This window comes from Mandrillus leucophaeus, unplaced genomic scaffold, assembly GCF_000951045.1.
Source record: "Mandrillus leucophaeus isolate KB7577 unplaced genomic scaffold, Mleu.le_1.0 Scaffold706, whole genome shotgun sequence".
Taxonomy (NCBI): Eukaryota; Metazoa; Chordata; class Mammalia; order Primates; family Cercopithecidae; genus Mandrillus; species Mandrillus leucophaeus.
This window is the reverse complement of record NW_012107653.1, coordinates 1,009,219-1,028,274: the sequence shown is the minus strand read 5'-3', so window position 1 is coordinate 1,028,274 and position 19,056 is coordinate 1,009,219. Positions and strand designations below refer to the sequence as shown.

General features: G+C 38.6%; 1 protein-coding gene across 3 annotated transcripts in view; it reads right to left on the bottom strand.

Moving 5' to 3' along the window:
• Nucleotides 1-19,056, bottom strand: part of SYTL4 (synaptotagmin-like 4) — a 55,822-nt gene that overhangs the window by 15,597 nt on the left and 21,169 nt on the right. The window contains exons 2-10 of one of the 3 annotated variants that reach the window (XM_011964804.1): nt 14,623-14,701; nt 12,932-13,022; nt 11,586-11,765; nt 11,116-11,331; nt 10,878-10,987; nt 10,555-10,657; nt 1,118-1,219; nt 573-648; nt 80-170 (exon numbers count right to left, since the gene is read on the bottom strand). In XM_011964804.1, the coding sequence (XP_011820194.1) occupies nt 80-170; nt 573-648; nt 1,118-1,219; nt 10,555-10,657; nt 10,878-10,987; nt 11,116-11,331; nt 11,586-11,695 (808 nt within the window). In that variant the 5' untranslated portion in view covers nt 11,696-11,765; nt 12,932-13,022; nt 14,623-14,701. The remainder of the gene's footprint in view (nt 1-79; nt 171-572; nt 649-1,117; nt 1,220-10,554; nt 10,658-10,877; nt 10,988-11,115; nt 11,332-11,585; nt 11,766-12,931; nt 13,023-14,622; nt 14,702-19,056) is intronic. The other 2 variants (XM_011964805.1, XM_011964806.1) reach the window with 2 other exon arrangements.

Below are 19,056 nucleotides of genomic sequence, written 5' to 3'. Positions count from 1 at the left end.
AGAGACTTATTCATACCAAGAGCCCATCAAGGGTACTCAGAACTTCAGTCTCAAAAGACCAGTAAGGAAAACCAGTTACCTGAAGGCCTGAGGATTTTTCTGGTGTTCTTCTTAAATATCATCTCACCCTCATCCACAAATACCACATTTTGACCTCCAGGCTGAGTTTCCTAGGAAGGAACAAGGGCAAGAAAATGGAAAAGGACAGACGGATAGGAAGAAGGAGTGAGTAAGGAATGACAGTCTTAAGAAGAATAAGGCTCAGATTTTCGCTAAACTACGACAAACTTAAAGGAAAGATTAAATGCCTAGAAATAGTACAAAACCTATTTTCTCACACATTTCAACCAAAACTTTAGAAAATGCTCCCAAATGAAATCTGAACTGAAATTTGTTTAGTTGAAATTCCTGATTTAAATTCTGCCTAAGAGAATGGAGGGAGGGAGGGAGGGAAGAAAGAGGAAGAGAAGAGTGAGGGGGAGGGAGGGAGGGAAAGATGGAGGGAGACAGGGAGGTGAAGGAGGAAGGGAAGGAAGGGAGGAAGGAAGGTGGTTCAATAACCTGAAACTTACCTTTTCTACTTGAGATTTGGGAGCAGACATCTTCTTCCATTCTGGAAAGAGGCCAGATTTATCCAGAGAGTCTCTCCTGGAGGTAGATTCAGAAGTTATAACTAAGTCACCTCCTACCCTTCCCCTTCTACCCAGGAATCAAAGCTCTATGGAAGGAGAGCCAGTGGCTTGGGTCATCGTAATAACCAAATTCAGAAGATACATTTCGCATGTGATTTACCTGGGAGGAATGCAGAAGATCAGAGAGGCAACTTTGCATAAACACAAACACTCATACCCTCATTCTTAAGGGACAGCAGCATCAGTTGCTACTGGGCTAAGAAGAATACTCCAAGGTACTGGGGGAACTGACTAGGGATGCCAATATGTTCCAAGAAGCTGTGCTCAGAGCCAAATAGGTAGACATGCTACTTAAAAGACTTCTGGTGAGGACACAGAAAATACTTCGTTCAACTTCCTGAGGACAGAAGTCAGGAACACTGATGATGCAGAACAAAATCACAACTTGGGTTTAGAGGAGATGAGGGAAATGGGGGGAACCCCACCTGGAGGTGCTATCCGAGTCAGCTGTGAAGCTATCCAGACTCTCACTCTCAGCTTCCAATGCACTCTTTCCACTTTTCAGCTTTGGCACTTCAAATAGCACACTAGAATAAAAACCAAGAGCCAATATTGAAAGGAAGCAGGTTCTCCTGCCTCTGGTCAGGCCTCTTTCCAATCCATTCACAATCGTAGCCTGAGTGATCTTTCTAAAATAAATATGAGTATACTTTAAACATATAATAAATAAATTAATTAAGAAATAGGGTCTCACAATGTTGCCCAGGCTGGAGTACTGTGGCTATTCACAGGTACCATCATAGTGCACAACAGTCTCTAACGCCTAGGCTCAAGCAATCCTGCTGCCTCAGCCTTCTGAGTAGCTGGGAGTACAGGCATGTACCATGGTGCCCAGCTGGGTACTTTTTTGTTTTTTGTTTTTTTTTTTTTGAGACAGAGTCTCACTGTGTCTCCCAGGCTGGAGTGCAGTGGCACGATCTCGGTTCACTGCAAGCTCTGCCTCCTGGGTTCACGCCATTCTCCTGCTTCAGCTTCTAGAGTAGCTGGGACTACAGGTGCCCACCCCCAATGCCCGGCTAATTTTTTTGTATTTTTAGTAGAGACATGGTTTCACCGTGTTAGCCAGGTTGGTCTCGATCTCCTGACCTCGTGATCCACCCGCCTTGGCCTCCCAAAATACTGGGATTACAGGCATGAGCCACCGCACCCAGCCCTGAGTATACTTTTAAAACTCTTCAGTGGTTCCCCATTGCTGTTGGGATTTAGCTGAAACTCCTTAGCATGGCAAAAAAAATCCTCATGATTTGGCCCCTGCTCACCCTCTCCAGCCTCATCTTTCACCCCCTACTCCTCCTCAAGCTTTATATTTTAGAAAAACAAAGTTATTTTGTTTCTCTGAATATCCTGAAGCTCTCCATCTTCCCTCTTTTATCTGTCTAAGATATTCTTTTCACAATGGCCACTTTTTTTCACCTGGCTCAATCTACTCCTTCTTCAGGTCTCTCCTTATATGTCAATTCCTCCAGATCTCTCTGGCCACGCCCCCCTAAGTCTGGATTAGTAACCTTTCTCTGCGCTCCCATAGCATCCTAATTTCTTAGTAACAGTCACCACATATGTAACTATTTATGTATTTTAAACAAATGATTTAATTGGTTCAATAATTTAAACAAATTAATGTCTTTCTCCTCCATTCGACAAAGTTCCATAGGATCAGTGACCACCTATCTCATTTACTGATGTGTTCCCAGTGCCTTGAAAAGACACTAGCATAGAGTACGCACTCAAGAATTTTTATTGACTGAATTACTGAATAAATGCCCTCAGTGGGACTGAGATATATCCATAAATAAGCAGTATGTCTAGAAGACAGTATTCAGGTGACCAGAATTCTTTTATTTTAGCTTAATCGCCTTAATGATGGATGACTCTGGGCATTCAAAACACCAGTTCTCATCTTTCAAAGGAAGGACATCGTTCCTGGGCCCCTTACCTCAAAGAATTAGTGAGAGCAGTAGGAAAAAGGAAAAAAAAAAAATCCATTCTTCCTCAAATATCTCAAATGACTTCCCTTGGCTCCCAGGACACCACATTCTCCTGGTTTCCTCCTCCAACCTCACTGGCTGCTGCTTCTCAGTCTCCTTTGCTAGTCCTGCCTCCTCCCATAGACCTCTAATATTTAGATTATGTCCAAACTTCTTCCTCGGGCTGCTCCTCCTCTCTATCTAGAATTATTCCTAAATGATCTCATCTAGTCTCATGGCTTTAAATATCCTCAATAAACTAATAACTCAAATATATGTATTTTTACTTATTTTTTATGTTTTTTGAGATGGAGTCTCTGTCACCCAGGCTGGAGCGCAGTGGCACAATCTCGGCTCACTACAACCTCTACCTCCTGGGTTCAAGCGATCTCCTGCCTCAGCCTCTTGAGTAACTGGGATTACAGGCTTGTGCCACCATGCCTGGCTAATTTTTGTATTTTTAGTAGAGACAGGGTTTCACCATGTTGGCCAGGCTGATCTTGAACTCCTGACCTCAGGTGATCCATCTGCCTCAGCCTCCCAAAGTGCTGGGATTACAGGCGTAAGCCATCATGCCCGGTCTCAAATTTATCTCTTACTCAAACTCCAGACTTGTTTTCCCAATGGCCTACTCAATGTCTCCACGTGGATGTCTCAAACACAGCGAGCCCAAAACCAAAGCCCTAATCTTCCCCCCAAAACTGCTCTTTGCTCTGTCTCATCAAATGGCAATTCCCTTCTTTCATCTCTCAAGTCAAAAATGCTAAAAATCATCTGTTACTCCTTTTTTTCTCACAATACAAATCAAATCTTTCAGCAAATCCTCTTCAATGTATACCTAGACTCTGATCTGTTCTCACTGCTCCACTGCCATTACTCTGGTCCAAACCACCGTCATCTAGCTCTTGGATGGTTGCAGTAGCCTCCTAACTAATCTTGCTTCTTCCCTTGGCTTTGGCTTTCCCTCAACAGCCAAAATGAGCTTTTCAGACATAAAACTATCATATGACCCAGCAATTCCACTCCTGGATACCTACCCAACAGAACTGAACAATATATGTCCACACAAAAATGTTACATGAATGTTCATAGCAGCATTATTCCTAATAGCCAAAAGGTGAAAATGCCCTAAATGTCCATCAATGCATGACTAGACAAACAAAATGTGGTACATTCATATAATGGATTATTCATCAATAAAAGACAATGAAATTCTGATACATGCTGCAACATGGATGAACTTTGAAATCATTATGCTAATTGAAAGAAGCCAAACACAAAAGGCCACATATTGCATTACTGCATTTATATGAAATGTCTAGATTAGGCAAATCCATCAAGACAGAAAGCAGATTAGGGGCTGGAGTAAATGGAGGTGACTACTTAATGGCTATTGGGTTTCTATTTGGGATGGTGAAAATGTTCTGAAATTAGATCATGGTGATGGTTGCACAACATTCTGAAAGTACTAACAATCACAGAACTTTATACTTTAAAATTGGTAAAATGATTTCATGTTATGTAAATTTTACCTCCATTTTTTAAAAGAAGACAAAATAAGGCTGTGTCCCTCAGAGCCATCCTTCTTACTTGGAGTAAAAGACAGAATGCTTACAAGTGCCACCAAAGTCTTAACATGATCTGCTTCTCACCCCATCTCTGTTCTCATCTCCTTCCTCAGCCTCTCTTGCTCACTCAGTTTCAGATTACTCAAAAGTGCCAAACAAAAACTCATCCTAGGATCTTTATACCTCCTTCTTTGCCTATCTACATGCTCTTCCCCCAGATACCCTAAGGGTTTGCTCCCTCATTTGTTTCATATCTTTGTTCAAATGTTACCTTGTTAAGACTTGCCCTGGCTATCCTAAAGAAAACAGTATATGTACACACATTCATTCCTGGCACTCCCTATACCTTTGGTCTACTTCATTTTCTCCACAGCACTTGTCAACATCTGAAATACCATACATTTACTTGACTATCTGTTTATCTCCCACCCCAGAAATCTAAGCCCTACAAACAAGGGGCCTTGTATTCACCAGTGTATCTCAGGTTCTAAAACAATGCCTGACACATAGTAGGCATCCATAGATATTTGTCAAACAAACAAACAAATAGATGCACAAAGAATGAAGTAACCAAAATATATAATGTCTTAGCCAGTAACGAATAAACTCTCCAAGTTGGCACATGATGTTTGAAATAGTTCTGTGAAAACAGACAGCAGGGTTGAAATCCTAGGACTTGCAAGAGGTGAAATGTCGGTCATTCCTTGAAAGATGTATCAGCTGTATAGTACAAGACATAGCAGGGGGGCTTGATTTCACTTTTTACTTTAGAATTGTCCTTTTTCCCCTTTTGCCCCCAACCCCACCCCCACCAAAAAAACCCAAGCAGAACCATTCCTCCAGCGAGGTACTTTTAACGATGGCCCATGGAGAGTGTTTTTTGCTTGTATTTTTTTCCAAAAGATTAATACATACCAATCCGAGCTAATACAAACAACCCAAGGGCAAAAAAGCAATTATTTGACATCTGTGCAGTAAAAAATAGACTAAGAGATGGGAGCCCTGGGCTCTAACTATCTGTATGATCTCAGGTAAATCACTTATCCTGCTTTCTTTTCTGCAAAAATAAAGTGGTTGAATTAAATTATCTCTGAGGCTCCATAATTTCATGGGAAAGATCATTTATGGTCACTTAATCTGTTTTCATGTTTAGGGTAAATAAGAGTCTTCTGGGTCCAATGAGACAAGAGATCACAGACAACCAGAAGCAGTAGGTTTCAGAAATTACATTCTGACTGATGATGTCAGATGTGTTAATCAGGTTCAGCAAATAAAAGCCATTCTTATCCCTAACTCACAAAGAAAAAAGGGGGCCTCATCACCTGGAACAGATGAGTCACCCATCCAAGGCTGTGCAGATAAAAATCACAGTCCGTATATACAATGAAACATCATACAGATGTCAAAAGAATGAAACAGATCCTTGGTGCTGACACAGAAAGATGTTCATGTTATATCTTTCTACAATTCTTTTCTTTTACACTTTGAGTAATAACTGACAAAAATAAGCTGCACACGTTCAAGTGTGCAACGTGACATTTTGACAAATGTAGATATCTGCGAAACTATCACCAGAATTAAGTTAATGAACATATCTATCACTCCCAAAGGTTTCCTCCTGCCCCTTTCTAATCCCTCCCACCCTTCCTGTAAGTGTTGATCTGCTTTCTGTCACTGCTTTCTAGTTTGTATTTTCTAGATTTTTATACAAACAGAACCATATACAGTATGTACTCTTTACTGCTTGGCTTCTTTCACTCAGCATGATTGTTCTGAGATTCATTCATGTTGTTGCATGTATCAATAGTTCATTTTTTCCACTGCTGAGTAGTATTCCATCATATAAACAAATCGGTTATCCATTCACCTCCTGATGGACATTTGGGTTATTTCCAGGGTTGGGCTATTACAAACAAAGCTGCCATAAACATTCACGTAGAAGTCTTTGTACAAACATACATTTTCCCTTCTCTTAAGTAAATACCCAGGAATGAAATGACTTCATCACAAGGTAGGTGCACAACAAACTTTTTAAAATACTGCTAACTGCTTTTCAAATTAGCTATGCCATTGTACATTCCCACCAGCAGTGTACAAGAATTCTAGTTGTTTATAATAGCAAGGAGGAAATGTAGAAAAGAAAAATTTTTTTAAATCCAGTTGTTTTACATCCTCACCAACAATTGGCATGGTTAGTCTTTTTAATTTTAGTCATTCTAGTGGGTATGTAGTAGTATCTTATTGTGATTTTTAGTTCAAATTTATTTAATGACTAAAGGTGTTGAGCATCTTTTCATGTGCTTATCTGACATCTCTATATTGTCTTTGGTGAAATGTCTGTTCAAATATTTTGTGCATTTTCTATGGGATTGTCTATATTATTGAGTTTTTAAAGTTCTTTTTCTTTCACTTTTTTTCACTTAACATGTATATAGGATCATCCTTTTTTTAAAAATAAGAAATTAAAAACTTAGGAACCCAACCCATATATGTATATTTAGACAGTTTGGTAGTCCATATGCCAAAACTATTCACAACTATTAACGATAATTATCTAAGGAAGAAGCAGTGAGGTTACTGGAGGACTTACTTTATACATTTCTATACTGTTTTTCAACAATCATATGAAACATGATAAAGTCATTTCCCTTTGGGTGAGTGAAAGTTTGTGGAAAAAACACACACACCATACAAAAGCTAAAAATTCACCGCCACAATCAAATGAGTCAAAAATAAAGCCTCAAGTCAGATTTCAAAAAGTCATGCCTATGAAAACAGAAGATTTAATTCAGCAAAGCTCCTTAAGTAATCCCTTCCAATGTAGCAATTTGCAGATTAAGTGAGTGAGTAGTCAAGAAAAACAGAAGTCTTCAAGATTTATAGCCCCAGGTACCACTGTAGAACCCCAACAGAGACAGACAAGACTGCTGCAAAATGTCATCTCCCAGGGCACTGGTATGAGCTAAGGGATTAACCCAGATCTGGGACAAGTAAGCACTGAACCAGGACATTTAAGAGAATTTCAAGAGACCAAAACTCAGGACCCCAAGTTGCCTTCTGCACCCACCCCTTCAGGTTACAAGGAAGGAAATATAAAAAGCAATATTCAGTCCTTAAACTAAAGTACAGCTGGGAATGGGGAAAAGATAAATTGTTTCAAGTTGAGGTGAGCAGAAGAATTCACATACACTGTATCAGAGGAAACAAAAGATACAGAGAAAACTTCCCATATTAAAGTTGAGTGAAATGAAGTAAAATAGTCTGGCAGATATATAAATAGCCATGGGGTGGAGAGAAATGAAAATAATTTGCAAGATGGATGAAGAACCGAAGAACCGTGTCTGGAGAAGAATTAACCCTAGTAAAACAAGTAGGTTTCATGTGAGTGCTTTACACTACAGGGGAACTAATAATATAAATTCAATAAAGTGCAAGAATTCAAATACAAGATGATAAAACAAAATAAGAGAAAGAAGATTAGAGCAAAGAACAAATCGAAACCTAAATAATTTACTCAAATAATTAAATTAGAAGCAGCAAAAAGTAAGGAAGGGAAGGGAAAAGGGGCATGGGAAGGGAAATAAACTGAAAACCAAATTAATAGCATGGAGGAATGGGTTGGGCTAATCACAGTTAGCTGCTTTCACCATTTTTCCGATTCCATTCACCAATAAAAGAAAATGACAAAAATAGAGGATAAGAAAATCCAGTATCTCTGAGGTGGAGAACTTAACTAATAAAACAGAAAGAAAAAGAGTTCAGAGATATGATACAGAAAAATTTTCCAGCAATGAAGAAAGAACTCATCAAGGGTATATCACATATAGGGGAAAATGATACAGAATGATCACCATTGAGTTATAATCTTGTTAAATTACTAAACTTCAAGAAAAAGAAAAGAAAATTTTCAGGCAAGTCTAATCTCTCTCTCTCTCTCTCTCTCTCTCTCTCTCTCTCTCTCTCTCTCATCCATAAGAAAGAAAAACAAGAGTCAAGGTGTCCTCAGACTTATTCACAGTTACATTCAATGGAAGAAGACAATGGAACAATGTCTACAACATTCTGAGGGAAAGAAAATGTGGCTCAAGAATATAATATCCAGCCAAGATACCACTCAAGTATAAAGGCACCTGGCAGACATTCTGAACATGTAAGAATACAATAAATATAGCACCTGCAAGCTCTTCTTGAAGGAACTCCTCAATGATGAAATCCAGAAAACCAAGAAATAAATCAGAAATAGAGAAGCTGTGGTATAAGGCCTGGTTGTAAGCATACAGTCCTTTTAAGTATAAAACTAAAAGGAAACAAACAGATAAAACAAACAGATGATTTATGGTTATATAAGAGAATGTAAATATTATAAACCCTGACAAATGAAAAATAATTTGAGTAACAAATAGTGGGGACGGAAGAAAATAACTGGAGGGAAATGTAAGAAAGCTAACTGCTTCCTCTTTCACAGTAAAGCATCCACTGATAATGTTAAATATTGAAACAGGTAGATATTTTAAATGACCACTAACTCCAAAGTATCTATCTTAGAAAAATGAAAACAGGCCAGGCATGGTGGCTCACACCTGTAATCCCAACATTTTGGGATACCAAGGCGGGTGGATCACTTGAAGTCAGGAATTCGAGACCAGCCTGGACAACATGGTGAAACCCCGTCTCTACTAAAAATACGAAAATTAGCTGGGCTTGGTGGTACGTGCCTGTAATCCCAGCTACTTGAGAGGCTGAGGCAGGAGAACTGCTTGAACCCAGGAGGTGAAAGTTGCAGTGAGCCAAGATGGTGCCACTGCACTCCAGCCTGGGCGACAAGAGCAAAACTCCGTCTCAAAAAAGAAAAGAAAAGAAAAGAAAACATACATCCACACAAAACCTTTAATGAAAGTTCATAGCAGTATTACTTTTTTTTTTTTTTTTTTTTTGAGATGGAGTCTCACTCTATTGCCAGGCTAGAGTGCAATGGTGCGATCTCGGCTCACTACAACCTCCGCCTCCCGGGTTCAAGCAATTCCCCTGCCTCAGCCTCCCAAGTAGCTGGGACTACAGGCGCGTACCACCACATCTGGCTTTTTTTTTTTTTTTTTGGTATTTTAGTAGAGATGGGGTTTCAACATGTTGGCCGGGATGGTCTTGATCTCCTGATCTCGTGATCCACCCACCTTGGCCTCCCAAAGTGATGGGATTACAGGCGTGACCCACCGCGCCCGGCCCAGCGTTACTCTTAATAACCAAAAAGTACAAACAATCCAAATGTTCTTCAACAGATGAACAGATAAAACATGATAAATACATATCATGGGTATTATTTGACTATAAAAAGGAATGAAGTTCTCATACATGCTATGACATGGATGAACCTTGAAAACGTTAATGTTAAGTGAAAGAGGCCAGTCAAAAAGGACCATATACTGTATGATTCCATTGACATGAAATACCCAGGATAGGCAAATATATAGAGACAGAAAGTAGACCAGTGATTGCTTAAGGATCGGAGAGGGTGATAGCTAAAAGGGTAAAGGGTTTTTTTTTTTTTTTGAGGTGATGAAAATTTTCTAAAATTGATTCAGGGGATGGTTGCACAACTCGGTGAATAGACTAAAAACTATTGCATTGTATACAAAAAACGGGCAAATTGTATAGTATGTGAATTATATCTCAATAAGGCTGTTACCTAAAAAAAAAATCCACTAAAAAAGTGGCCAACTGCTCAATGGCTTTCATAATATTTTTTCTTAAGCTTAGAGGAATGTTAACAACTAATATCTTTTACTTTAAAAAAACATTTGTCTGAAGATGAGCTATTCTTTCATTTTATTTTGGTGTTTTATTCTGTTAAATTCAAGTAAAATTAAACAGGATGATTTTAATTTATTATACTATGATCCAATATTAAAAGGATTTTTCAGTTTTTCCATCCAGTCAACCCGTTATGTATATACATAGAAGATACATGAAATAATTTCCACATAATGTGAAAACTGGGGTAGTAGGAATGTGGGTGATTTGTTGCTTAATAATGAGTATGCGTTATTTTTATTTGTCTTCAAATTGTTCTTATAAAGAACAAACTATTCAACTTGAGAAAGCTGACTGCAAACTATAAAAAATAAAGAACTAAGTGAATATACCAAAATGTTAATGTCTACATATGAGCAGTGGGATTAGGAATGATTTTTTCCCTCCTTTACTATTTTCTGTACTTCTCAAGTTTTCCTATAATAAACATCTATTATTTTATAAACAGAAGAAGTAAAAAGAATAGTAAAAGAATTAAAGGGATATTGTAAGCATTTCTTTAAACAATTACTTGATTCTTACCTGGGCTCCCTCTGCCGCTCCTGAATGATCTTTCTTCCTGGCCAGATGTCACCCATCTGTGTCTGATGAAGGAGGGACTGTCCCACTGTCTCTCTTTTACTCACTTCAAGACAAACAAAAGTATGCCAGGGTGGTGGTTATGAGTAGGAAAAAAAGGAAACAACCCTCATAGCAAATCCCCTGAAGTACACCATGCTTGCAGAAGGGATGACAATACAATCTTTGATTCTCCACAAACTGGCTGAGCCCATGGATTTAAGATGCCACCAGTCAGAATACACTAGGATTCCATACCAAGAACCATCTCTAGACAGGTCCAGTACCTGCAGGTTTGTGGCGCAGGGACATCCTGATTAGCTCACTACCTGTGCGGTAAGCAAAACGATTCACTTTCTGGTCATAAAACCAGTCCCCAGTTGCTTTCTTCAACTCTCTGGGAAGAAATAAAAGAAAACGATAGATGGATAAAGAATGGTTCTTGTCTAATAAAGGCTAAGGAAAGAAATTCTCACCACAACCAGGGCCTCATCTCCTCTCTATTCAGCCATAGGTGACACTCACATTTCCTTGGCGCACACCTTGCACCTCCAGGTACCATTGCTTTCCTGTATGCGGCAGTCCCGACACACCAGGTGATTACAACCCCGACAAGTATTGGTTTTGGGACTCAAACGGCCCAGGCTCTCCTGGCACCGGGCACAGGTCCGATCACTGTAGTGTTGGCTGCCCCTCTTGGCCCCTTTCCTTTTTATCTCCAGTAACTCATTCTTTAATCGCCTGCCAAGACCCAAAAAAGAAGCATAAGTGGATTCGGGATATGCATAGATTGGATGGAGAGGGGTTGAAAGGTAAACAGAGTAAGACTATTTGGTTCTGTGGAAGCAACAAACTCAGAGCCCAACGTGACCCAATATGTAGTGGTAAACATCACATATACAAATTCCTATGAAAGTCAGGTGGGAGACATAAGGAAAAGCCCAGACATCATTGGTCAAAGGCCTGGGACCCTATTCGTTTTGGGGAACTCTTACTTAATCCTTTTCTCATCTGCCTTCCGGACCTCCTCATCTCGCTGTAGAACACTGAGAATCAAATCCTTTTCTTCCTCAGACAGAAAAGAAAGGTCCAGTAACTCCGACATGATTTATTCAACTTTTTCTTCTACTCTTCTTTCTTCAAAACAACCAGACAAGGAGAGCTACCAGAGTTGCCTGAAATGACAAAAGAACTAATTTCACACAGATGATTTACTCAAGAATAGGCCCACAGCCCTAAACCCTTTCAATAGGTTACTTTCCCCTTGAGCCAAGCTAAAGAGACAAAGTAGAAGTATCTGACCTATTTACTCTTCCTACTCCCATCCGAATCATGCCCTGAAAATGACGAGTCCTTGATTTTTCAGAAAGAAAAAGTTATTCATGACTCTGGGAAAAGGACTGGTTATTCAGTATATGCATCTTAGTCTGGAAAGAACATAGAACAGCTGAGTCAATCTCCCCCTCCACCAAGTGAGTCCTCAATCATCCAATTTTTAATACTTTAAATGTTCTCAAATCTCAAGCCTATTAACCCAAATAACCAGGCAACTGGTCTCTGCAGTGAAGGAGAAAAGCACATGAAGGCTCCTGCCAGTTTTGGCCCAGTTCTCTATTCCTGACCAGCTTCCATTCTCTCAGGAGTCAGTCAGCTTTCTGCTATGCTTCAAAACTTCCATCACCTACTCTATCTCTCAAAGTTCTTATCATACTAGTACTCTAGCACTACCTCCAGGATATCTTTCCCAAATTCATGAATACTTGTTGAGCACTACTCTGACAGGCATTCTGTAAAGTGCTGGGGATACAAAGATGAGTAAGGCACAGTTCCTACCCTTACGAAAATCACAGAGTAGCATAAATACAGTACAACGCATTAAGTGCTATCAGAGGGATTATAAATTAAGTGCTATGAGAACTTAGGAAAGAAAGTAACTCATTCTATCTTGCATAGAGAGAGGAAAGACAGCAGCGTACATGGGAAATTTTACAGAAGAGGTGGATTTTGCCTTATCAGAGGACAAATTTCCTGGTAGGAAAGAATGGTAGGAAAGATAGTTTGGGCCCAGATTATATAACTCTTTTTTTTTATTATTATTATACTTTAAGTTCTAGGGTACATGTGCACAACGTGCAGATTTGTTACATATGTATACATGTGCCATGTTGGTGTGCTGCATCCATTAACTCGTCATTTACATTAGGTATATCTCCTAATGCTATCCCTTCCCCCTACCCCCTCCCCACAATAGGACCCAGTGTGTGATGCTCCCCTTCCTGTATAACTCTTAAAAACTTTTAAAAAAATTTTAAGAATTTTGGCTCAGCATGGAGGCTCTCACCTGTAATCCCAGCACTTCAGAAGGCTGAGGCAGGAGGATCGCTTGGGCAACACAGGGAGATCAGCCTGGGCAACACAGGGAGACTCAGTCTCTACAAAAAGAAAAATCAAAACTCAGCTGGGTGTGAAAGTTCACACCTGCATTCCCAGCTACTCGAGAGGCTGAAGTAGGAGGATTGTTTGAGCCGGTGAGGTTGAGATTACAGTGAGCCAAGATCACACCATCACGTGTGGCCCACTCTAGCCTGGGCAACAGAGCAAGATCCTATCTGGAAGAAATTTTTTTTAATCTTAAAACTTACTGCATAGACAATACAAATCCATCAAACATCTCTGATGTTGCTTTTTGATTCTGGGAAATCACATGGTGAAATTCATTTTACAAAGACATATTATAGCTATATTGCTCTAGCTATAATATGAAAGACCGATTTAGAGGACAAATCAGAGGACAATTTGGTAGTACATACATTTAAAATAAGTATACTACTTAACCAAGCAATATGACTTCTAAGAATCTACCTAATAGAAATATTCATACAAATGCACAAGCAAGATTATATGCACAAGACTATTACTGCAACATTATTTTTAAGAACAGAAACAGTTTTTTAACAGAGGAATCATAAAACAATACGTCCACATAATGGAACATTATGTTGCTATTAAAAATGTAGTAGATACACACATATTGACATAAAAATATGGCCATGAGTGAAAAAGTAGTTGTAGGACAATAAAAAAAGATCTTGTATAAAGAATTTATCTAAATATTTGTATATGCAAAGAGAAAGGTCTAGAAAAAAATCTGCTATCATTGGTTTCCCTTGGTGAGTAGAATTGGGAAGGGGCAACTTTCACTTTTTACTTTATATAGTTCTAATTTGTTTTTATACATATCTTCCATTTATATCTCAAAAAAGAAAACAATGCAAATGAGGCAGAGATATTATTACAATACTCCAGCAAAAAACAACCTAGATTTACTAACTGTGAATCTAAATAATTCGACCAGTCATTTTATTTTTCATTTCATTTTATTTTTCATTTTTAGAGACAGAGTTTCACTATGTTGCCCAGCCTGGACTCAAATTCCTGGGCTCAAGCGATCCTCCTGCCTCAGCCTCCCAAGGAGCTGGAACTAGAGGCAGAGCCACCATGCCCAGCAGAAGTCATTTTATTTCTGACCCTTTCGTTTCTCATCTACAAAACGACCCACCTCAAACGTTGTTTAAAAAATTAAATAATGTGTATTAAAGGGCCAATCACAATGTTTGGAGTACAATGATAAAGGCCTTAGCCGGGCAGCAAGAAAAAACAGAATAGGTTTGAGAAGTAGAATTGACAGAATAGGGAGACTGACTGAGCAGAGAGGATGAAGAAGGTGAAGTCAAAGATGCCTAGTTCACATGTCTGGATTAAACAACTGACTGGCTAGTGACAGCCCTCATAGCGACAGGAGATAGAATGAAAGAAACAGGTTTGGAAGTAAGGCAAAAAATTTTGTTTTAACCCTATTAAGTTAGTGTTGCATACTTGATATCCAAGTAACTGGGCCCAGGAAATAGTTGGAGACACAGGGCTGGACCTCAGGAAGAAAAACTGTATCTGAAAATATACATTTGGTAGTCATGAGAGTCAAAGAGCCCAGGGTAGACAGAGAGTGAAAAAGGAAATGAGAATCACACTTACCTTCTCTCCTCTCCTTTGAAACTACACAACAGGCCCCTTTCACTTTTTTATTTTTTATTTTTCTTTTTTTACTAATTCCCTACAAGACAGTGGAGAAAATAAACAACACGGCAAAGCTATACAGGTTCCTGCAATATTTCCTCAACTTGTATATTTCCTGGTCTTTATCGAACTATAAGATGTTAAGCCTCTTTCACACACCCTTTCTTAGTCTTGAGGAAGTCTTCTTAGTTCTTATCACCAAGGAGAATATATACTCTCCGTGAAAACAAGGACTTTTTCAATCTTCTCCTCTGTATCTGCCCTAGCACTTAATGCAATATCTGGTATGTAATTTTGCATATGCTGCCAATATTGCGATCACTGTCATTGTCACCCCAACAGTATCCTTTATTGAGAATTGACTATATGCCAAACAAGTACCTTACATATATTAACTAATTTAATCCTTGTCACAACACCAAGAGTGAGTGACTATTATTACCCCATTGTATAGATGAGGACTCAGAAGAGGTTAGGCCAACTTGCCCAAGAATAAAGAGCAAGTAAGTGAAATTGCAGGGATTCAAGCCCAGAAAATCTGACACTAGAGTTGGTGCTCTACAGGCTCAGTCTAGGCAGAATTATAACCAAAGCAACTATAAAATACTAAACAGACAAATCAAAAGCATTGTGGAAATGAATTCCCATATGTGTGATTACGGCTGAAACACTGTGCGAAAAAATCAGTGGCTCCTGGATAAAAGAGGTATTATCAGTTACCTGTCAGCTAAAAAGCAAGGATAGCACAGGCACACTAGAAATGAGAACCATAGCAGATTAAAAAACTGGTGCCTGTGGAGAGGCAGCAGAATACTGTGATGAGAAAGGCATGTTGGCATAATAATGAGACCAAGTAATATCAAAATCCAGGGAAGTAAGAAGATCCTTGAAGATAGTATCTTAAGAAAATGGAACTACCAACATTGTACATCTTCCCTTTCTTTTTCATTATGGACCTGACCATGTTGAAAAAGGTCTGCCTTTTTCAGAACTGCCCCCTCTGAAATCTTAAATTCAAGAATTCCCACTTTCCAACCACAGCTCACTCTTGCTGTATCTGTTCTTCAACCTTATCAAGACCACAGTCTCTTGAGCTCCACGTTGTCTCTTGGTCCACTTGCCTTCTGCTGATCTATCTTCCCTCCATACCCATCCTGGATTCCAGATGGCTCAACATTTGAACCACTCTCACCAGTACCTTCCATATCCGTATACCTTCATCCCTCTGCCACAACTGCCCATGAAAATCCCAAACCTGTGCTAATGCTCTAGCCTGCCTTGTCTGCTCCCATACCCAGGTTCTACATAATTCCTGGTCTACAACCTCAGCTGAACCCTCACTGTCACCCATAAATCCTGTTACTTATGCCTGTTCAATTCCTTTACCTAGTCCCTTTGGGTTCTATTTAAGCCTTCATTCATCTCACACTCCCACTTCCCTTCCCGCAAGTCCCATCAGACATGCTAGTCTTATACTTGTAAAAAGATTTTTATAAGACCATCAGCCATGGACTCTATCAGCTCCCTGCCTCCTCTTCCCCATCACTTGCCAATCTGACTCCTTTCAGAAAAGCCATATCCCACCCCAAGCCCCACCTTCCACCATAGGTTGCTGTTGTTTCCAACACTAACCCTGTTAACAGCCAGCTTGTTTGCAATGGGATCTTGCAGAATCAGTAACAAGGAGAAGAAAACAAATTAAGAACAAAAATTAAAAGGCAAGAAGACAAAGGTAAGTGCAGAAAAAATTGAGACAAAGAGAAAACAAAAGGTAAAATGGTAAAAACAAGTTCAAATATATCAATGAATATGAAACTCATATATGAGCAAAATTCACCCTTTGAAATACAGGGATTAACAGACTGGATAAAAGGAAAAAATCCAGTTATGTGCCATTTATGAGAGACACATCTAAAACATAAATTGAAGGGAAAATTGAAAGTAAAAAGATGGGAAAAGATAAACCAAGTGCTAGCCAAAAGAAAGCTGAGGTAGCTACATTAATATCTAAAAGTAAAAAAGATAATAAAAGCATTATAAAGGATAGATAAGATCACTACATAGACAGAATAAACATGCATCCACTAATAAAACATCACTAAATATACAAAGGAACAAGAGAGAGAAATCGAAAAATCGACCATCAAAATGAGAGGTTAACATATACCTCTTTGTTGTTGCAATTATGAATGGTACGAACAGATAAAAACTAGTAAATATATAGACAAGTTGAACAACAAAATGAGCTTGATTTAATGGAAATACGAAAAATTTATATATCCAACTGAGGAATTACATTATTTTCAAGCACATATAGAATATTTACCCCCCAAACTGACCATGTACTAGGCTGTAATGCAAGTCTCCATAATTTAAAAAAATTCCTTCCCATACAGACCAGTCTCTGACTTCGAGGAAATTAAATAAGAAACCAATTTAAAATATGATAATTTCTTATCATGATACTTTTTGAAAATTTAAAAAGACACTTCTAAATAACCCACATGTCAAAGAAGAGATCATAATGGTACTAAATCTATCCTTAACATCTTAGAGAAAAAACCTGCCTCCTACCTCAATACCATCCCCACAGTATGGCATCTAATGTTCTCTAGAAATTCAAAAAGGAAAATATGAAAGAAAAATACAGCTTTCATATGCAATAAACCAAGCAATATATTTTTATGGTAAATAGTACATCATATTTTGAAAACTAGAACTCAGGAAAATAATGGAGGCACAAATACAGTCATAATAAGAAAATCAGACAGATGTGAAGTTAGAAAAGCTATGACTATTCAGATACTCCCAGTTTGTGGCTACTAGGGTTTAATAGAGAAACCAAAGCCCAACAAAACTTAAGACCCTTCATTACGTTCAGTCCCAGGTGTATAATCAAAAAGGCAAGATGATCTGTTGAGAAGATCACGGCTCAGGTAACATGAGTGTCAGAATCTGAGCTCAGATGGACAACTTGTTCTGTGTTAGTCCTGAGGTGTCAAGATTCAGATGAAGTATCTTAATATAGCATCCCTGTGGGACCCGTGCCCATAAAAAGATATTTTAGAAAAGGTGGTTTGTATCATTCTCAGCAAACTAACACAAGAACAGAAAACCAAACACCGCATGTTCTCTCATAAGTGGGAGTTGAACAATGAGAACACATGGACACAGGGAGGGGAACGTCACACACTGGGGCCTGTCGGGGGGTGGAGGGCTAGGGGAGGGATAGCATTAGGAGAAATACCTAATGTAGATGATGGGTTGATGGGTGCAACAAACCACCATGGCACATGTATACCTATGTAACAAACCTGCACATTCTGGTATCCCAGAACTTAAAAGTATAATAAAAAATGTTAAAAAAAAAAAAAAAAAAAAAAAAAAGTAAAGATGGCTTACTTAGCAATTATACCTATTTATTGCTAAAAAAAAAAAAAAAAAAAAATGAGGATAATATGTTAATGCAAATACTTACAAAACCAAAGGAAAAACTAAATCTACCATAAAATGGGAAGTTAGAAGTTACCATACCTCTCTCAATTACTGATAGTACAACAGATGAAAAATGAGTAAATATGTAGACAAGTTGAACAACACAATAAGCTTGATCTAAAGGACATATGTAGAATTCCATATCCAATTGGATATATCCAGTCTATATCCTAATCCTAATGATTGAGAAATAATAACAATGAATGAAAATAAACACTAACACAACTGGTTTTCAAGAAGGGGATGGGCGAGCTATCTCAAATTATTTCAAATTCTGAAAACCAATTTTAAAAATGAAAAACTAGGCAAAACCTGACAGGAAGCATAGAATCATGAAAATAGTGATGAAAGACAGACTTGGGTTCAAATCCTAGCTCTCATATAGCTTAGCTATATGACCTTGGGCACGATACTAGAATATTAAAAAGATGACTAAAAATACAGAATTCCTCGTAAGAATAGTACTCAAATTAAAAATAATAATTGGTGTTCCCAAAATGAAAACTGATGTGAATTAGGAAAACACCAAGTAATGTCCCTGCCCTGAACAGCAAATACAACAGATTTTGCTGTGTTGCATGCAGGCCACACATAAATGTGAAGATGGTAATATATTGTACTTATGCTCAAACTAGAAACATCTACCAGATGTAACCTCTTTGAAGGTAGGTACTATATCTGGATATCATAGCCCCAGGAGCTTGGCACAGTATGTGACACACAGTATGAGTTCAACAAAAGTTTAGTGAATGTCTTTATCCAGAAATCTATCTGTGTTTGCATGTTTAAACTTAAACCCATGGAAATTGAAGAGCTGTAATAGAGCTGAGAGAAAAATGTTTTTGTTTTCCTGAGGCAGTGTGTGAGCTGTGGTTAAAAGCTTGGACTCTGGGCCGG